The 21,660-nt window shown below is 36.7% G+C and overlaps 2 protein-coding genes across 4 annotated transcripts; one reads left to right on the top strand and one right to left on the bottom strand.

The window, feature by feature from the left end:
• Window positions 1–338: 338 nt before the first annotated feature.
• On the top strand, window positions 339–6,656 carry LOC113338946 (DEAD-box ATP-dependent RNA helicase 42-like). The gene is made up of 3 exons (XM_026584335.1): window positions 339–454; window positions 607–847; window positions 4,428–6,656. The coding sequence occupies exons 1-3, from the start codon at window positions 339–341 to the stop codon at window positions 6,654–6,656; spliced, it is 2,586 nt and encodes an 861-aa protein (XP_026440120.1).
• A 924-nt stretch (window positions 6,657–7,580) lies between these two features.
• On the bottom strand, window positions 7,581–18,932 carry LOC113338771 (importin-11-like). Of its 3 annotated transcripts, none has more exons than XM_026584159.1 (25): window positions 18,561–18,932; window positions 18,318–18,427; window positions 17,523–17,595; window positions 16,880–16,941; window positions 16,180–16,321; window positions 15,794–15,997; window positions 15,630–15,696; window positions 14,929–15,328; window positions 14,606–14,753; window positions 14,335–14,495; window positions 13,656–13,755; window positions 12,477–12,551; window positions 12,202–12,336; window positions 11,776–11,865; window positions 10,703–10,885; window positions 10,512–10,616; window positions 9,948–10,106; window positions 9,722–9,766; window positions 9,362–9,583; window positions 9,071–9,177; window positions 8,932–8,982; window positions 8,736–8,808; window positions 8,392–8,644; window positions 8,084–8,140; window positions 7,581–7,823 (listed from the first exon to the last, which is right to left on the bottom strand). In XM_026584159.1, the coding sequence occupies exons 1-23, from the start codon at window positions 18,720–18,722 to the stop codon at window positions 8,480–8,482; spliced, it is 3,039 nt and encodes a 1,012-aa protein (XP_026439944.1). In that variant the 5' UTR covers window positions 18,723–18,932; the 3' UTR covers window positions 7,581–7,823; window positions 8,084–8,140; window positions 8,392–8,479. The 3 variants fall into 3 exon arrangements, with proteins under 3 accessions (XP_026439944.1, XP_026439943.1, XP_026439942.1); XM_026584158.1 differs by having other exon boundaries at window positions 7,776–7,997; XM_026584157.1 differs by having other exon boundaries at window positions 7,776–8,140.
• Between the last annotated feature and the right edge of the window lie 2,728 nt (window positions 18,933–21,660).

Below are 21,660 nucleotides of genomic sequence, written 5' to 3'. Positions count from 1 at the left end.
GTCTTTGTCATGTTGAGCTAGTGATAGATGCATTTATGTGTCTATTTTGATCTTGATTTCTATATTGTTAGTACCCATTTTTGTACTTATTTTGATATTTTATGTCTTTGTAGGTATTTTTGGAGAAATAAACATGCGCGGAGAAACTGGCTCGAAAAGTGGTATGAACTCTCCGGAGAAAATTACTGAAGTCACCCCCCAAATGGATAAAGGGTACGCACTTGATAAGGGGTAACCCACAGTTATTTGCACCCCCAAATGGATAAAGGGTACGCACTTGATAAGGGGTAACCAACAGTGGTTAGGGGGACTCCACCCTCTTCACGTTTAAACAGAAAATGGCGGGAAACAAGCTGGTTGCTGCGTTATTTTCCGGTGAAGATTGGACAGAGTTTTATTGGATTTTCTTCATGGATACGGATTGGAATGGGCCTGATTTAGTGAAACAAGGGATGTACGTGCTTTAGAATCGAAGAATGAGGAGAATAATCGAAAATAGCACGAGTTATTCTCGTGTTAGTTTTGGTTTATTTTTGGAGATTTTCAAGGGCTGTTAGGATCTAATTTTGTTCTTACCTAATTGATAGAGGCGACTGACGTGTTTAGAGCTGCAAAAAAGGGAATCAAATCTTCTGATATTTGGTCTTTACCGGAAACAGGAAAAAGAAGTTATTTGCGGCAACAGGGAATGAATCTCAGACCTGTTTTGAGTAAATTTGGAAGTTATGCGCGGAAACAGGGAACGAACCTCACCAGGATTTTATTGTCTAAGAATAAAAGGAGGGTTTGGATAATTCAGGAAGGAGGTGAAGTGATAATGCAGGATAGAATCTCTGAAGCTTTGGTGGTAAGAAAGAGAAGTTTTAACTCGAGATTATTGGAGTGTTGTTGGGCATAAATAAGAAGTATAGAGTCAAAGAAAGGTCTATCGAGAGTTTGGGGTGAAGGCAGAGGCGAAGGAACGAAGGCAGAGCTGCAGGAATTGTTGTTACTGCTGCTGCAGCTATCAAGAACACGAGACAAACAGTTGCATATTCTTCTACACTGTAAATCTGTCGTTTTTCTACAGTCTTATAAAATTATAACAGTGACTTCTGTTACGACCGTTACATGTTGCAGATTCTCTGTATTATTATTCCTCTTCAATAAAAACACATTTTGAGCCATGTTTCTATCTTATGAGTGTCTTTTGAGCATGATGAGCTAAACCCAAACACTGGGACGACGGAGGAAGTCATGTTTCACAATTGCTTGGTAACTATAATGATTCTTCATGACTTTTTGCATTGATTTAATTGATTTATGATTTTTATTAATTAGTTGTGATTTTGTCTGATGACGTATGCTTAGACTTAGAGCTTTTGATGCGTCATGCTTATGATTTACAACTAATCTTTTACAAAATCTACCTTTGGCAAAGAAATAGAGTCCATAAAAGAGTTAGAAGTGTTATGAATCAATATACGAACCAATGAATGTAATTAATGGTGGAAACCTGAGTCCCAGTTCTCTCGATATTTTGTGACAAGCGTGTGTACATATTTTCTTTATTTTTAGTGTTTCTATTTTTAAGTCTAAAATCAAACCTCAACGAGTCCGGGTGAATGATAACTTTATTTACCACTATAAAACAACATCAGTTAGTATGAAAAAGGCAAAGTCGGGAGGCGAAAGGCTATGGCAGTGCTCGTAGTGATCAGTTTGGAAAGAATCATTTTGTGCGTACACTTAGGCGTAAATGATTCGAGGCGAAATTCAGGCCTAAAGAGAAGTGGCTAAGAAGAATTTCAGGTTTGCATTTAAGTATTGATGCATGATTTGAGTAGCAATTCAAGCATAGTGCACGACGTTGAGATGTGGCTCAAGTAGATGAGATCAATAGCAAAGCAGTAAAGCTGAGTGATGCTGATGCTAAGGCATGAAAATTTGGCATAGTGCGAAAACCAGCAATGATTGCTGAATTTCAGAATAGGTTTTGAAAGTGCAAGCAGCGAAGTTAAGACAACTATAATGTTTATACTGGGTCCCTCGTCGAACGGATTAGGTGGGGGAGGTCTATGACCGGTCTGGAAAGTGTCGCACAATGATTCCACGTTACAGTGTTGCATACCAAGTCAGTATTCCACTGTAATGGCGCAATGCAAAGCCATAATAGTGGTATATTGTATAGACCGCCAAGAACTAAGATAGTGGCACCCTGCAGGGCCAGTGAAGCGCAAAGGTAGCGCTGCACTGTAAATACATTAGGCTAATGAAGCTTATTGTCCGACACAATGAGGCTTCATTGAGGGAAAGTCAAGACGAGGCCAAAGTGACAGATACAACATGCGATGTTGGCATTGAGGCATATCCATGGAATTGAGTTGGACCAAACTCAAGGATGATGCAAGAATATAGAATAGACTAATAGTTGGTCTATGGCATTAGTTCAAGGCTGGCCAAATCTTGGACAGTACAAACAAGCTAGTAATGCAAGAGTGGCATTGCTATTGTCAAGCGAATTGGTTAAGTGTAGCATATGGCACCAGAACAACCATAATGAGCTTAAGGAGTTGGCCTCGATGATTGAAACACAAAGATTGTCCGTGCATTAGCTCAGAGTGATAATCATGCAGGCCAAGATGGATGAGCATTGGAGCGAGGCAGAATTCAGTAAAGCACAACAGTAGTGCAATACGGCTCAAGTGACGGTTAGGAGTTGGTTACGGGCTTCACAGGCATGCCAATGACGCGAGACAAAGGATAACGGTTATAAAGGGAGTTTATAAGTGTGGGAGAAGGTTTCTAACTGCGTTGGAAGAGGTGTTGGACGATGGCGCCAGTTTAAAGAGAAACTGTCCAGTTAGTGGCGGTTATGGAACTGCTCCATGGGAAAGATGGTTGTCCCTTGCATGTGCAACGGTTGTGCACGGTTTTGGCCAAGTAAAGCTGCTGTATAAATAGTCCTAAGGTATGGAAAATTTGGCAGGCTTACATAGGAGAGTGTGAGACTCAAAATATGAGAGTTTTTATAAGGCTAAGGCTTGGTTCAAGGTGAACAAGTCTGTGTAAGTCCCTAAGTGGGCAAGTTTTGTATTTATTCCCTTTGATGTAATAAAAGAAGTTGATTGTGTAATGTTCTAATTGTTCTTGGTTGGCTGATTATTGTTGACAAAGTACGACAATGTTTGAATGCATTATGGAGTGCAGTTGAGAAGTAAGTGAAGAGAAAGAAGATTAAAGACTTTCGTTGAAGAACTGTTGAGTTAGTTGTTTGCATTGGTGCAAACTTATAAGGCTGAAATACAGGTAGATGAAGCTTTATTCACAGAACCATTGCGCTGTCGGGTTATACTAAAGGGAAAGTTGGACCTGGGTGGATTAACTAAAAAATAAAATCCCCCATTAATGGATTCTTAACTTTTAGTACAAAATCTTTTGATCAATTATATCTGATTTGATATAAACCACATATAAAAAAACTCAAATTCAATGGTAAGGATGATTCTGATTCCAGGTTGATGTAAATAAATGTGATGAATGAATCATTCAGGTAGAAAAGAATAATGATTCTGAGATCACATCTAGAATGATCTAAGAATAAGATTTTCGCTTGATTTTTTGTTTTGTTTCGGAATGATGTATCATGGATCGAACGAGAAAATCACGAGCATGTGCAATATACTATGGCCAATTTTTCTCCTCAAAAAGAACTGGCCTAGTTTGGTACCGTTGTTACATCAACAGGATTGATCCTATCGATTTTCTTTAAGCAATTGATCCAATCGATAAAAAGAACTATTAAGATTAATTTTGAAAAATAATAAGACCTGAATGATAAAATGTCTTACATCCCCGAATATATCACGATGATGAACCAAAGTTTAAATTGGCTTCTTCAATTAAAATCACTGAATATTCACCAAGTCTGATTAAATTTTCCCAAGTTGCTAACGTTCCATGAACCTAGCTAATCTTGCTCTTACACCATAGATTAACGGTTAACTTGATAGAGGGAGACTTATTTTTAAATCCACCCAGAAATTGGCTTTCTTTCTAGTAAAAGTAACTTTCCCCCTAACAATTATCTATCCACATTTAAGACTTTTTGAATCCTAAGGCGCCTCAGAGATAATCTGGCAGACCCAATATAAAGGCGGTTGAGCACACGGACTCAGTACCAGAGCAGCCCGATTGAAGCTCAGACAGACCTAAAGACCCACGTTGTCTAAGCCGGAATCGATTCTACTCCTGAATGACTAGCTAGTACAGATGTTCCAATCTATAAATACCGAATAAACTCAGGGAGCAATTCAAAGAAGAGATGTCAGATATACCACAAACAAAACCTAGGGGAAGTGTCTTTCTCGTAACGCAATTTATTTTATAATTTGTACGTTCTTATTGAGCAATCCTTTTAATTCTGTTAATTTTTCCTTGTTTCGCAGCTTGATCAACAAAGGATGGCTGACAAATCAAACAAGCGGAAAAGGGTCGAAGATGAGGATCCATTAGATGTTTACATGACTTCTATGGTGCTGCCAGAGATTGAAAAATTGAAGAACACAGCATCTCATTCCTCCTTTTCTTCCAAAATCGACGACAAATATGACGAAGAAGAAGATGATGTTGATTATGATGACGATCGTGTAGAGAACAACAAGAAAAAAGTGGATAAACTACCTGCGCTTGTTATTGATCACTCAAAGGTGGAATACCCTTCCTTTCGAAAGAATTTTTACATCCAAGTCAAAGAGATATCAAGTATGCCTCCTCAGGAAGTCGGTAATTTAAGAAAAGAACTTGAATTAAAATTACATGGAAAGGATGTGCCGAATCCCATTAAGACATGGGTACAAGCTGGATTGTCGACCAAAGTATTGCAGGTGATAAAGGAGAAACTCGGTTACGAAAAGCCAATGTCAATTCAAGCTCAAGCATTGCCTGTTATTATGAGTGGTCGTGACTGCATTGGTATAGCTAAAACAGGCTCGAGTAAAACGCTAGCTTTTGCTCTACCAATGTTGAGGCATATTCAAGCTCAATCAGCTATTGTTCCAGGGAGAGATGGGCCAATTGCGCTTATTATTGCTCCTACTAGAGAACTAGTGCAGCAGATTCACAAGGATATCATGAAGTTTGCTAAAGTAATGGGTATCCGGTCTGTTCCGGTTTATGGAGGCTCACAAACCAACAAACAGATCAATGCCGTAAAGAATGGAACCGAGATTGTTATTTGTACTCCGGGTAGGATGATCGACTTTCTATGTAAAAATAATGGGAGAATGATTAACCTTAGCAAGGTTACTTATCTTGTTTTGGATGAGGCTGACAGAATGTTTGACATGGGTTTTGAACCTCAAATAACTCACATTGTTCAAAGTACACGACCTGATCGCCGGACTGTGCTCTTCTCTGCCACATTTCCCCGCAGAGTTGAGCAACTGGCACGCCAGATACTGACAAAGCCTGTGGAGATACAGGTAGGAGGAAGGAATGTAGTGAACAAGGATATAAGCCAGTTGGTTGAGGTGAGACCAGAGAGTGAAAGGTTCCTGAGGTTATTGGAGCTACTTGGAGAATGGTACGAGAAGGGTAAGATTTTGATTTTTGTTCAGTCGCAAGCTACATGTGATACTTTGTTGAAGAATCTATTTAGCCATGGATATGCTTGCCTCTCACTTCATGGAGCCAAGGACCAGATGGATCGTGAGTCGGCAATTTCAGATTTCAGGAATGATGTCTGTAAGTTATTGATTGCCACAAGCGTTGCTGCTAGGGGATTAGATGTGAAGGAGCTTGAACTGGTTATCAACTTTCATGTCCCAAACCACTATGAAGACTACATCCATCGTGTTGGTAGGACAGGTCGAGCTGGGAGGAAAGGTTGTGCCATTACATTCATTGCAGAGGATGAGGCTAGATATGCGCCGGATCTTGTGAAGGCCTTGGAACTGTCTGCACAAGCTGTTCCGGAAGATCTTAGAGCTCTCGCTGATGGATTCATGGCTAAAGTTAATCAGGGACTTGAACAGGCACATGGGACTGGTTATGGTGGAATTGGGTTTAAATTCAATGGAGAGGAGGATGAAGCCAAAAAGGCTGAAAAGAAAGCACAGGCAAGAGGATACGGGCTTGGGGAAGAAGATTGTTCTGATTCGGATATCGAATCTGGTGATGAATCCACCCAGGAGGCTAGCATAGTGCCAGAACTGTTGCCCGATGTTTCTTGTGATCATAAACCTGGCGTACCGTTAGTGGTGCACCCTCCTGCTTTCCTACCAAATGGGGCAGCTCAATTAGCAGCACTGAAAGCTGCTGCTAGACAAAACCTAGAAAAGATTCTGCGCAATGTCATGCCCAAACACTACACAGCAGAGTTTGAAATTAATGATTACCCACAGATTGTTCGCTGGAAGGTGACTCATAGGGAAACTTTGGGTCCGATATCCGAATGGACGGGAGCTTCCATAACTACCAAGGGGCAATATTATCCCCCAAGAATGAGTCCTAAACCTGGAGATGAGCGCAAGCTTTACCTGTCAATCGAGGGACTAACAGAGTCATCTGTACAGAAAGCCATGGCTGAACTGGAACGAGTTGCAGAGGATTTCAGAAAAAAAGAACATTTGCTTCCTGGTGCATCTCTTCAAGGGAAGTACTCTATTGTGCCATAATTTTGAGTACTGACTTTTGGTTCGTTTTCATTTGTAGATCTTTAACGTTTGTGTTACTTGTTTTTAATCTGATTTCCCTATTCAATCTATGCTGTGGATTTTATGGTTACAGAAACTCAGAAGTAATCTTTACTACATTAACTGCTCTAATGTTTTTATTGGTAGATTTTACACTGACACTAAAAAAATATCTTCCGTTGTAGGAACGTATGGAGGAAGGGCTGGTGATATATACGTTTTCCTAGGCCACTCTTAAGTGTCTCACATCCTGTTTATATGCTTAGAAGTTTCTTCAATTTGCATTTATCATTTGTTGCTTATAGAAGCTTGCTAAGACTAGATACTTGACTGATTTCTCCTCATTCCATGTGAAGTGGTGGAGAAGCCAATTTCCATACCACTATTTGCTCTCTTTTCCTTTCTAAGCTCATTGCTCACATGTAGCCTTACCCACCTTATCAATATCAACAGTGCGTTCACTTGACACTGGGAGAAATACGACTTTTATTATTTGCAAGTGACAGTCAATTTCTTTGTTTCGTGACTAAACCTTTTACTAATGGATGCATATAATACTGAGCCTTTTATTTCAAATAATAAAAATATAAGCAATTCCAGCTATCTAGCTTGAAGTCTGTAAAATCTGATTGTAAAATCCAATTTCTTGGACAAGTAACAGAAATTCCCTTAGAAAGTTGATAATGGTGTTTCCCTGCCGTAGTAAATTAAAAAAAGTGACCTGCACTACAGTCCGACTTTCTTATTACACTGCTAAGGTAGGATAGCTGAGAAGGAGACAGTGGAGGAGAAATAAAATCTATTAGGTTTTAAGGGTAATAAAAATTCGAGAAAATGTAAAACCCCCTGAAAACCAATTAGAGGAATGTACACCTAAACTAAAACAGGGTGCACAAATTCGGATTCATTTTACATTAAGGCTGTTGAGTATGTGTAAAATGATGCACGCCGTAGGGGTTTATGATTCAATTAAACCTACAGGCAAATGCATCTAGTGTATTTCACTCTTTTGTTATCCAAACACGTTTACAAGTGATTCCTGTAAAAACTTACAGCTATCAATACTTAACTAGCTTTTGTCAATTTTAACTCTACATGATGTTGAAGAAATACACTCCCTTTCGATTAAGACAAACCACAACCATTATTCTTCACAGAAGGAAAAAAAACAAAATTAGAACATTCAAGAAACGTTAAAATCGACCCAAAGAAAAATTACTCCCGTATACATTTTCTTCTTTTCTCTATTTCCAAAATTCCACTCAGTTAACGAAGAAGCTCTCACATTTTGATACCAGCGCAAAGGGGAGAGAGAACCAAAACCTATATTTACAGTACAGTATCGTATCTAACCCATATTGAAGACAATTTACAACAATTGAAATGAATAAAATATGAATCCCACTCACCATAATAAACGAAGGGTATCCATCCGCGTTACGGAGGCAGAAACTTTGACTGGTCACCTGAAAAAAATGTACAATATTCTTTGATTAGATGTATAATCTGACAGACACAAGAAGGTGACTATCTTACACAAAAACATAGATCATAATATGACACGCACAAAAAGGGGATTATCTTAGAACCAAAACATATGTTTTCATCATGTAACGCTCATCTATAACCAAAACATGAGAACCTTGCAGTCACATTAAAATGTTAGATAAACAAAGGACTTGACCGAAGTATGAAGAAAGGGAAGAGAGGAACTTACAGTCATTAATATCCACCTTGGAAAAAAATAACTCGCTGGAAAACAATGACCATTGAGTATAAAGAATGAATTTGGAGGCTTGTACTGGTTACTGCCTCTTCAAAGCCTTTTCTAATTGTGCATATGCCACTGGATGCATTTTGCTGATTGCGGCATTGAAAGATGTCTCCCCGTGGATTGAAGCGCATGTTTGGAGGTTTTCTCTCACAGAATTTTCCAGAGATAGTTGTTTGATAGGATCTGAAGCTTTAATCTGAAAAACATAGTTTTGTTGCAACTGCCTTTATTTTTTCCGATCCTTCATCTAACTTTGGAGGACAAGAGTCGAAGAAAAGAGTGATTACCTGTCTCTTCCTAAAATCTTTACTTGGAACCGTAACCTCAAGTAGAGCCTCAGAACCATTCATGTTATCACCACTAATGTCAAGAAAATGTATAATAACAAAAATATTAACCACACACCACAATCACAAAAGAACAGGGCAGCACATATATCCACCCAAAACAGTATAGGGATGTGATGAGGAAGGAGACCCTTACCTAGATTCTTCGTCATTTAAATCATCACCTACTATAACACTTGTACAGACACTACATCAACAAATAAAAAGTTTAGATCACAATAACATCCAAATCTATATTGTGAATGCAACAAGAGCATGAGTTGTAACAGTGATACCTTAGTATCTGATCAAGTTTATCGAGGACTTGAGGTACTCTTAAAGATAAAATAATAGCAAGAGCTAAACCAAAAGCTTTCCTCTGGATGGATGTCACACTGTCAACCTGTTGTTCCACCATGAAAGACCACACTAAGACTTGAATGGTTTTGGAGAGAAAGAATAACAGCCAGCATGTGGACAAAAGCAGATTAAATGTAAAAATACTGAATTTGTATTATTTGTGCCATTGCAACAGAACAGATGAATACGAATCAGAATACCAGGCCAATTGCCTGTCCGTCCAATACCTTTTCAATCCATATGTCAACCAAGCAAAGAAGTACATTGTCCTCGATTGAAATGCTAGCTTGTTGGAGAGCCAAAAATAGGGATGGATCTGATGTTAAGTGAGCAAGGTAATTGGTACTGGTTACCAATATCCTCGCGAGAATGGCTGCAGAATAAGACTTCACAGCTGCTTTAGAAGGATCACGCTCATCGCCTCCACTTAGGCATATTATGATTAATTTCTAAGACCATCCAAAACAAAACAAAAAAGGGTCAGCTAAAGCAACCACCTTTTACAAATAAAAGAAAAATTAACCAGCGCTATAGACAGAGAGGAAGGCCCTATATATCACTAACGTAAAAGATAAAACCCCAGGTACCTGAAGCGTACTACCAATCAATGGAGGGGCTTCGATTGGAAAACACTGCACAGTAGCATACAAATCTGTTATTCTTAACATAATACTCAAAAAAAAAGGAGGACATGTTTATATTCATATGAAGTTAAGTCGTTTACGGAAAATACAGGAAGGTGTTTAGTTGCTCATGCAACGGAAAAATAGCCTAAGTTGAACTCTAAAATGATGAGTATGTAGTTGGATGTACCTGTATTAAGGTTTCAATGACTGGAAGCGTTGAGATCAGTCCTCTATCGTTTACATTACCAACAACTGCATCAAGAAGTTTAGCCACCGTTGAAGCATGCATACTTAAGAACTCCGTTCCACCTAAAATTATACAACCCTCGATGATATTGACTGCAACCTGAAATTCATAAACCAAGTATTAATTCTCCAAGAACAGTATTGAAACTTGAGACTTGATGAGCCTCCAAATTGACATCTAAGGTTTCAGCTTTCTCAAATTGAAAAGTCTCGTCAAATGCTCCAGTCATTTTTGTTCCTATCAATATGCCATGAACGGTAAAATGATATTGGACCATTACGATATCTTTTTGACTTTCTTATTTTCCATGTAAGATAAAAAAAAAAAAAAAACTTAAGCTGACATAACTCGTGGGACAGAGGGAGGGAATACAGCAACCATATCGAAGCACATTCGTAGCAACAGCTTGAAATAAAAATATTCTCTAACAAATAAATCTCACATTCTGATATAACTAAGCAAGAGTACACGAAAAAAAGATTATGTGTTAGCGGAAAGCCTGACCTGCAGGTGATCAAAGCTTCTTTCCATGATTTCCACCAGGTAAGGGAAGAATCCCAATAGTTGTGGCACCATTGAGGGAGCATTACAAACTGTCGCTTCCCATAGCTGCACAAAGTTTACTGCTCGTCTTAGTAAAATAAACATCCAGATGAAGTAAAAATATACATAAAAAGGATAAATGCATAGCTAACCAGCACACTATCTTCCAGGAGATTGAGTTCGTCAGGGCTATTAACATCAATACCCTTCTGCAGGATCGGCAATAGCATGTTATAGCACATGGGTGATTGATAACCAAGTGCAACCACAAAATTCTTTAGCGCAACAAGCAGTTGAATCTGTAGCAGGCTTTCACCGGTAGATTCCTCCCAGATCTAACAAACGGATGCAGGAACCGTTATTCTAGTATAACCATATAGGAACATATAGGAAATAAGTCTAGATCAATACACCAAAATGACTTGCTGCATGAACTATTATTCTAGTGCTTAGAGAACAGTCCTAATGCTGCATAATGGTCCAACAACTTCAACCATATCTGGAATCATTACATACAAAGGGGAGATTTCACTTTCAGTTATATACATTAGATCTCTCATTACTACCACAATCGTAATCAACCTGCAACTTTCTATTCCGAACCCAGAAAAAATTTTATCAATGAATTTGAAGGCGTTCACATGAAATAACCATGTTGGAAGACAGAATAATGAGGAAGAAGGGTAAGAGTCTAAGACGGATGCAGAACCATAAGTTTAAGGCTAGTAACAGCAGAACTGATAAGATTATGGCATGAACAGAAGTTTACATAAGATCGAACATTGAAAATGACTTTACGGATCTAACACGGAGTATGTTTAAGCACAGGATGTAAAACCAGAATACATATTTTGAAAAGAGAAAGGGTTCTTATAAACACTATAGTCCAACACCTGTCAAAATTACTATGTCAGAATCCAGGTCCACTACTTGTAAGGCCAAATCCAAAATAAACTTGAACGAAGAGTGGGAAAACACTGAGACCTAGAAACGACTAAAGGGACCTTAACAGTGTTTTGTCTCAAATTCATCATATCTGATAGTGACCGCATCTCGATAATCTCAATATGAACTTCAAACTAATATTTCGATGCACACATACTGTTGCCAATTACTTCTATAACCAAAGAGATTATTACTGCAATATATAGAATGTCTACTTGCTTCCTAACTTCTTCATCCTTCCACAAAAAAAATTCATACACATCAAAGTATCAAATTGTACCTTCTGAAAGAACTCCACCAGCCTGTTTGCAAATGGATTGATTCCGTTAACATGTGCAATAAGCACAGAAATCAGATTCAAAACCTGAACCTGGAAACAGAGCAAGAAAGAATTTTCAGAAGAGCCATATCAAGGAGGGTAAGACAACAGAAGAGTAGATGGATAGAAACAATCTGGTTCAAGAAAAACAAACATTCAACTACAGATAATCCTAACAGTAAGGACTCAATTGTGCGTTTCTGTAACAATTAAGGTTGAACTGGAAGATACAATGTGAACATTGTAGATGTCTATGGCTCTATATGGACAATGTATGATGAACTAAGCCAGATAAATAATTGAAGATGGTCACACTGGGTACACATGAAGCATGTGAGTCAAAATTCTTGGGTAACATTTCTAGTTATCAATGTAAAAAGAACCTACCTTCGAGTCAAACTCCTGCACTTCATCTATCAGATTAAAGCATAAACCCCAACATGTTGGAAGCAGATCAGTGAAATCACGTTCAGAGAAATTTGAATCCTCGATAAGAAAATTCAAGGACCTACACGCTGCCAGCTGAAAAAAAGGACATGGAGAATCAGGTCACGCAGTAGAAAATGCAGAGCACATCTAAAAGGGACACTATAAAGCCATAAAAGGATGTTGCACTACGTAACCAATCCAATATTTGAGAGAAAAAGAATGTGAGACTGTACCCTAACAGCCAAGTCTTTGTCCTGAAGCAATCTGATCAAAGCACAGTAAACTGGTCTTTTGGTGTCATCTTTAATCTGCCATAAAAAAAACCTGAACCTATCAGAAACTGAAGAATGTTGCATTCTCATAATCACCATCATACAATAGTCAAGTAACAACCTTCTGATGAAGAGAAGAAACATTAATTTTTGCACCAGATAGAATATGAAAGAACCTCGATATCAGAAGATTGTTCAGCAGAATTATGTCTTCACCCGAATAACAATACATGCCATTGGTCAAACTCAATCCCTAAAGGATTGAGTGAGATGGCAGATATAAATCATTTAAACCCAATATATATTGTTATCAAGATGAGGTACAAATCCATGAAGTTTGTGATGACACGTCAAGTTATCACTGTAACTGACTGATGTATATTGATAGAAAGACACAAGGATGCCTTGTGGAAAAAACAAGATTCATTGACCAATATTTAGTACTAACCAAGTTATGATAAACAAATTAACCCCTCCATTAATTTTCTTAACAGAAAATAGTAATCTTGGACTGCCTTCTTGATTTTTAAATTTATAAATTAGGATCCATTCAGTAAGAGAATTAAACTAAAGCAAGATATATTCCAATTTGTATAATTATACCTATAAAATTCTCATTTCTAACATTCTATGCCGGTACCAACTGGGACAGTTTTCAACCTATTTATGGTCAATTATGTTAGCTTAGTCCGCAAATGATTAGTTGTTTTAGCACTTAATAGCAGGCTCCTACATAGTACATATTTAGCTCAAAATATGCTGCGACTGTTGAAAAAATCCAATATCTGATTCACAGCCTGTAACTTAAATCTAAGTCCAACTCCAGCTGAACTCACATCCGCAGGAGCTACAATTCACTCGGCTCACCTTATTGCATGACAAACCACAATCACAAAGTTTCTAGCCAAATGTAATCAAAACAGTTTTTCACCTATTTCCAAAACAGTACCTGTGGATACTTTCTTAGTGTCTTAGTTTTGGCAAGCAATTCAAATCTTGTTGCTAATTTGCAAACCAAATAAGTCTACAGAGGTGCAACAAAAGGTGGCTAACAGCAAACACCATCATGAATAAGTACCAGAAGGCAGAAGCGAAACCAAAGCAATTTGAGAGACAACAGAACTGAGAGAAACTTCCTACCTCTGAAACCCATTGCCCCAGAATCAGCGCTACTTTTCGGCGTATAATGCGCATATTTGGATGGTCAGTTGTGAGTTCGAGGGACAAAGCACCATTGAACCTGCAAAAAAACATTTCATTATAAACTCCTCAACACTGTTCCAGATTTAAAAGTGAGAGCAAGCCATGTTAGCGATGTACTACAAAGTACAATATCAATTCCAGGGAACTGGGGGAAACCAGAGGATGCAGAATGAACACAATAAAAAAAGACATATTGAAGCAAGTAACAATATGCTGAGAAGCGTCAAGGGGAGTGACGTTGATGTATGTCCACTTCTTGTTAAAACCATGGACCTTAATATATTTTACTCGTTCGCAATTTGAGCTACTACAGTTATTGGTTACCAGAATGATACGTACAACATCCGGTCAGATAAATTCTGAAAGCATGGACATCCGAACAAGAACTAATTCTAGAAGGCTAATAACTACACAAAATATATCAAGAAACATCATCACCAACAGGTTATTCGCCACTAAATAAATCTTAGGTTAACTACATTGTTTGTTTCATCCAGTTGGTGCATCAGACTATAAAACAAAAGAATCTCATTTCAAGTTTTTCACAGCAACTTTTAACAATCTGAACCAGTCAAGACAATAACTAATATTAAAAAAATAAAACAAGAGATTCTACCAGTCTTTGAAATTCAGATAATTTGAGAGCTCATAGTATACATGTCCAGCAGCACCATAAGCAGCATCCTTCAGAAGCATTCCAGGAGTGATCGAAGTTTCTGAAGCTGAACAGCCATTCATTGCTTCTTGAAGTATGGAAACAACTACAGGACCTAAGAGCTGAACAAAAAAAAAGGTCAAGGCAAAATGTACGTCGAAATCACCCTAACATAAATCATTGGAAGAAACCTGCAAAGAGCTGAACATGGAGAAAATTATATGTTAGTTACCTGACTATGGTTTTCGAACAATACAATATATAGAGCTTCTGCACATGGCCTTAGTTTTTCGGTCCACTGAATCATATCTTGCTCATGATGGAAGGATTCAGGGTTCTGATACCAATCATCTAAATCAGTTGCGGTGAATACAAAATACCTGTTAAAAAGGTAATAACACGGAACATGTGTCAGCAAAATACCATGAAATCTTGTCACCAAACTGAAGGAATGATATATGGAATGTCTAAAGGCAAGTCAATTCAATAACTTGAAAAACAGATAAATAGCTAGAAAAGACATCTATGCCAAAAGAAAATTTGAACATATATTACCTCCTTATCAATACATTACACAACAGGATTACACGATCACTAGGCAATAGAGAGGCAACAACTTCCACAACTGCACCGGAAATGTTTTTCTTCAACTGCTCCAGTGAATTCGCACTCTCATTTATCACACGCCCAGTGAGGGTGGGCTTGTATTCTTTACATTCCAATATCGCTTTCACCATGACCATGCACTGAATCAGAAATTCCTCAAAGGATCCTAACTCTGGCTCAGGATTTGTAATTCTATTCAAACAGAAGTCCATCACAGGTGGAAGAACACATTTATCACCAAAGGAGTAAGGGTGTTTGCTCTGTAACGTGACTAAAACTTTCATCAATTTCGTGCATGCTCTCTTAGTGAAGTTGTGAAACTTATCATGTTTACCCTGAAAAGATGAATCTGCATAACCCGGGACAGATATTAGCATATTATCTAAGAGAGAAGGATTTTAATATAGCATGCTTTTTTCTCCTCTGGCAATTTAATGAAAACTGAAAAGCTGAATGGCATCTCCTAGTGATTTTTACTCATACGAAGATATATGTTGATCAACCTAAGACCTAAATGCTGAATTAAAAAAATACTAAACCCAGCTTTGATAGAAAAACAAACTACATGTTTCACAAAAAATAAATAGGCTCCTGCATTATTCACACGGAGAGAAAAAAACAAAAATTAATATATTATAGGAAAATCTTACAATATGGAAGAAGTGACTGAATAGCATTCAAGAGAACAGGACAGACTTCCTTGACCGGTCGCACCTCCTAAAAATAGATGCAACGGGAGGATGTCAGCGAATCATTGCTACAGAAAAGTATATGATAAAAATCAGAAGGACCGCAGTCTGGTTAGCATTAATACCTGGAATGATTTTGTATCGCTCTGAAATCCAGAAAGAATTAGCTGTCCTATTATCTTCAAACACAACAACCATCTCTCAGAAGTCAAATACAGATCCTCTTGATGTTCCACGATATTTTGGGCAAGTGCGGAGAAACTGTTAAGTATGGTATGCATATCAGTCTGCCAAAGGTGCCAAATATACTCAAAAAATTGGGAGGATATCTGCAACAAAAACCAATTCATGAACATGTTATTTGTAGATTTGACAAGAAAAAAAAATATTTTCGCGTTCGTAGAAACGATAAAACTAGTACAGCTACTACTAGATTTAAGGAGCATTTAAAATTAGAAGTCAACTACTGGATTAACACATCAACAGTAGAATTATATATACAGTAACATACCTGTGCAAAGTTCTTTTGGTCAGACATGAGCCGTTTGGTAGACAACTCCTTCAAGGTTCGAAAGAGAACCATGAATATTCGGTGTGATGTAAGAGTATCTGCCGATTGAAGCTGTTGTGCTAAAACTGTGAAGATCTCTGGCCTGAATGAATGGTTTCATCAGTGGATGTTGAGATCAACACAATAAATAAAATTATAGCCAATAGGAGGCAAATACTTCGAAGGATTAGAAAGACACTGATAAACAAAGTAAAAAAAAAAAACATGATTCTAATTTTTATCTTGTATTTTTCTATCAGAGTAACTATCATTATGTTGTCTAATACTAAGACAAATACCAACATATCATGATTCGGTAGCCTCGGCCCTCGGGTATCCGTATCTCAAAAGTTTCCACACAGTAATTTTAAGGCTATACAACAAACTAGAAAGATGACTGTGACTGAACATTTATGCACCCATATACCTGCATATTTTATGCTTCTATTCACACTCACATGTTACAAAAATCGAACGAAATCACATTAGATAATTGCTCAAAGGAAGTCCTCGCACTACCTTAATTGCCAATATTATGTTGTGCTAATACTTCACAAGAAAGTGAAATAAAAGCTCAGCAAGCATCACCAGTTTTCAATAAGTTTGTTTTATCATGCAGTAGAGTGTGATCATAATGAAGGAAAAGGAATGGAAGACTTACCAATCTTTTGGATAATCAATGCGAGCAATTTTTGAGATTAGAACAGCCAACTGAACAGCGATCTGCTTTGAACAAAACAAAAAGAAATGAATAATCAAACCCAACTAGGTTTATCTTCTATCCCAGGCTACACCAAAACACAATCACACTAAACATTGAAATTAGTACACATTACTTGAAAGGTCTTAGAGACAACAAAATTGAAAAGTAAACACAAATGGATAACCCTCCCATACTTTGTTTATGGAAACACACAGATATGTAGAATGCATAGAGAACTGTTTATTTCAGCAGATGCTGGGACTAGGAAGCTCACGCACTGCGCTACCTAGCTCCAGTTGCCTTGCAATCAGCTAAGCTGTTCATTATGCACAAGTTTCCCCCTACCATTTTGCTATGTCACAACACTTAATGATATTATTTCTAGGGTAAAGTACTCAACTTCTCGACCGACAGGATATCCAACAAACTAACCATCAGGATCCCATTCTCAATCTCACATTTACAGTAGTAGAGATTCACAACCTCGAGAATGACTATAGAAGTAAACGGCATAATTACAGAATATACTTAACTACATATATATAAGCAAAGCAAAAACTGAAATAGCAAGGGATCATCCCGATATTATCTTACGTATCACCTGATAATTTTCTTCCCTCATATGTGACAACAACTTCTGTCTCAAATGTATCTTCTCTTCATTGCTTATTCCTCTGCAAGAAATTATCCTAAAGGCTTAGAACAAGGAAGACAAATACAAACAATAGGGATGTAGAGCGATGATATATTACCAGTGTACAAAAATTTAAATAAACACAGAGAATCTCATAACCCAAACAATATATTTAAGCAAAAGCCTAACCAATTATTTGATCACAGATTGTCAAATTCATATATTGATTACAGTTTTGTTTCAAGTAAAAGAAGGAAAAAAAATCGGTCATGACTTTGTAATGTTTCAGGCCTATAAGTTTGTTTCCCAAAATATATTAGGGGAAACACAGACTCTTCACACTACACCTAGGAATTGTAATTGTGCTCTATATATCAGGTATTTTTCATTTCGTTTCACTTTGTAAGATTGAAGAACTGTTATAGCGACGTGACAGACGGTTAATTTCACTTTCTAAAGCTTTTTCTGTAACTGCATTACTAACACATACAGCTTAAAATTGTATGAAAGGTAAAAACTAAGCTAATTTTGGTTCCTCAAAAATCAGTATAGACAAACAATTGGTGAGCTTTCTATGATTTTCGCCAAATATATTTCCAGTGAAGTAGCCATAGTAAATTTAAGTCCAAAATCGAGCAATAACTGATATGAAATTCAATAATATCCTACTTATTATTTTCAATAATTGATAACCAATAATAGCTTAACAAATAGAAATTCAACATTGAAGTAAAGATATGAAACAATAGAAGATCTTCTTACGAGGAATCAAGCCTATTTCTCCAATAACGATTTATACCATTCTTAAAATACACTGAAGCCATTAAGCGAATATCAGACTGAGAAACCAGATCCTTTGCAGTAATCACTTCCTGCATTTCACACACACAATCAATCATTACGCGCAGTATCGAAATACAATAATCGAACTATCATAACTAACAAATATCAAACATTTTAAAAATTGAAAACCTAATTTTTATACAAAAAAGACGAGAACACTACCATGAGGCAAGAACAAAAACCAGGTCTACTTTCGGACTGAGAAAGAGCGGATTCAGCAGGTTTACGCAAGTTTTGATCAGAACTAAGTGAATTGGCAATCAATGAATAGATCGTGGGTAAGTCTGAAGCAGATAAAACCATTGTTGAACTATTATTATCCATCAAAATCTCTTTCTTTAATTAAAACTTCAATCAAATCCTAGAATTATTCAATGGAATTTCGAAGATTCAATTCAAAAACCTAGAAATGCAAAACGAATGAGAAATCGCGATTATCATTCAAGAGGTTTTACAGAGATTTTGAACAGAGAGAAGGAAATAATAGAATGAAAAAGGGTAATAGAATAAAATTATTTTTGGGTTCTTTTTCTCTTTATACAAGGGTCGATGCTATTGTGAAAATTAGAGCTCTGCTTAACTTATTAGTAGCGAGAGAACGTGATAAAAGAAAAGAGAGAGGGGGTTGTGTGATTTTGAGTCCAGCAGCGGGTGTTTAGTAGGGTAGGAGTAGTACGGACCGTCAGATTATCTTTGTCGAACGAGGGTTTTCTTTTATCTATGACTAGTATAACACGCACGCGCTATGCGTCTGCCTTTCCCCTCATTCCGTAATTTTATTTTATTTTCGTATATTAGTCAACCATTAAAGTCAACAATAGGTCAATGGTCAAAATCAACGATCAACAGCAGACGGTGAAAACTAATTTCAAGCTAATCTGTAAAAAGTAATCATGACTAAACTTGAATTTTTCATTTAATATGTCCCAATAATAAATATCCTTTTATATTAATAATATATATTCTTAACTCGTAGTTTTCTAAGACACAAAGACTTCATCATACACATCATTTTTCGTGTATGAGCTCTTCTTCTTTGCAGCAGTGCCTTTAGTAATTAATACTTTGGTGTTGCTACTTGATACTTCCTTTATTAAACCTAGAGTATACTGTGTCCTCCCACCAGGCAGCATAGTAGTAGCAATTCCCGACGTGGATGTTGTTAACGTAATACCACCATTTTTCCAGACAGTCGTTAGAACAACACGACCAGTACCTTCTGGACCATCCATGAAAAAAATTTTACTTTCCTTTCGTTCAATTTCCGCCGTGATCATATTGTAGCCCTATCAAAGATGCATGCGCAAAGTGCCGCTCCCTTTCGAAGCCTAAGAAGTGACTCAAAATCAAAACATGAATGTAGTTGGTTTGCTAATAGCAATAGTGTTACCATTAGGGATCACTTTATCTATTATTTACATAGTCTAGACGCAAACCTGCAATTCCATTCAAAATTCTTTTATTTTTCTTCTTTTCAATTATTTTTAATCAAAAATATCTACTGGCGCTAATCTATTTTTATGGTCTCAAATGGGCGTTTCCAGTTTTGTAATGTTCCATTTTTTCCCGAACTTTTCACTTTCAATCCAAAGTATAGTATCTATAGGCAACTACAATTGTTTCTCAATTTTTTGTTATGTATATGGTCTCATATTCAGTTTTTAAACAATATTTAAACATGAATAAACAACATCCCATCGTTGATGCCAAACATTAGCAAGAAGGCACGTACAACACTCCTACCATCACGTTTCAAAACCTGATGATGAATAATTTAAAATAGATTAGATTTTTCTTTTTTTGAAGATTAAAATAGATTAGATACAGTTGCAATCAAATTTTAAAAAGTTTCTACGAAGAAAAAAGAGCTGTGCTAGAGTCACAATGAATTCCCACTTCAATTTTCACCGAGAGGGATTGAAGGGATACAGGGTTGCGTGCAATGCATTGGGATGTGAATGTGGCAGAAGTGGGGCCCATAACTTGTGATCTTTGTATCTGTCGGTGATCACTTCGGTGACAATCGGAAGTGAACCTAGACTTTCTGAAGAAAAAATGCCCAATTAGATAAAAATGAACGCGTGAATGTGCTGCCAGCCGGGCACGTGATATTCCAACCCTCCACTAAAGGGGACATGTGTTTAACAGGGATCTCAGTTAATTTTATACAATCAAACCAATACATAGTATCCGTGGAAAAAAGATTTGCATAACGGTGGTTGATATCCTAATTCCAATTTTTGGGTTTCTAATCATTTCTTTTGATCAGTATATATATATTCCCTCCGTCCTAAATTATTAGTCCGTTTTGACTAAGTCAAAATATTAAGGAGACCGGAAGAGTTTACAAAACTATCCCCACTGAATGATACATTATTACTAAAATTAAAAGGAGTATATGGAGTATGTAAGAAAAATACATTGATAATTATAATATTTATAGAAATGTTTAAACAAAAGATAAAAATAAAAATCTTTATGGATTGATATAGTAGATTTGTTTCATATTGAGGAAGATATCATTTAATATTTAGATTGGTGATATTTAAAATAATTTTATAATTATAAAAATTTGAAGGATATATTTGAGAGTTTGACTAAAAAATATGACTATAAACAGAAACTGGACAGTATTTTAGGACAGACGAAAATAGAATATAGGACAGAAATTTTAGGACAGATGGAGTATATATTTGGGGGATTTTTTCAATTATTGAATGATATGAATTTGTAATTGAATGAGGTGCACTAATAATGGGAGTTTGAGAATCATAGTGGTGTGTAATCTCCGTTTTGCATTTGAATTTTCGTCCTAAATGTAAATGTCAAATTAAGTATCTCATTTTCGGATCTTATTTTAATTGTGTTGTCTATTGATTTCATGAATTGATTTTACCTGTGACAGAAAAAAGGGAGATTCATTTTGTGTGAAAAGGAAAAGGAGCATTTTTGTTTTTCTATGTTCTGATTTTATTAGAGTGACTAAAAACGAAGAAGATGAGATCGATTAAAACTAAGATGATGTGAAATTAAGATGCAAACAAAGGTGAATGATGTTTCTTATGAATAAAATGATATGTTGTTCTTTCTACTGAAGGTACGAAAGAAAGAGAAATATTAATTTTAAAGATACAAAAGAAAGAGAGAAGGTTTAAAAACAAAAGCTAAAACGAGGATGGCGGGTTCGAAGTGGGATTCATTATGTCGGCGTTTTACACGTCAATCCTCTCTGCATTTCTCATTTTATGCAACTTTAAGAATA

Source organism: Papaver somniferum, unplaced genomic scaffold, assembly GCF_003573695.1.
Source record: "Papaver somniferum cultivar HN1 unplaced genomic scaffold, ASM357369v1 unplaced-scaffold_19, whole genome shotgun sequence".
Taxonomy (NCBI): domain Eukaryota; kingdom Viridiplantae; phylum Streptophyta; class Magnoliopsida; order Ranunculales; family Papaveraceae; genus Papaver; species Papaver somniferum.
Note: the sequence above shows the minus strand (reverse complement) of the source record. Positions and strands in the feature narration are given on the sequence as shown.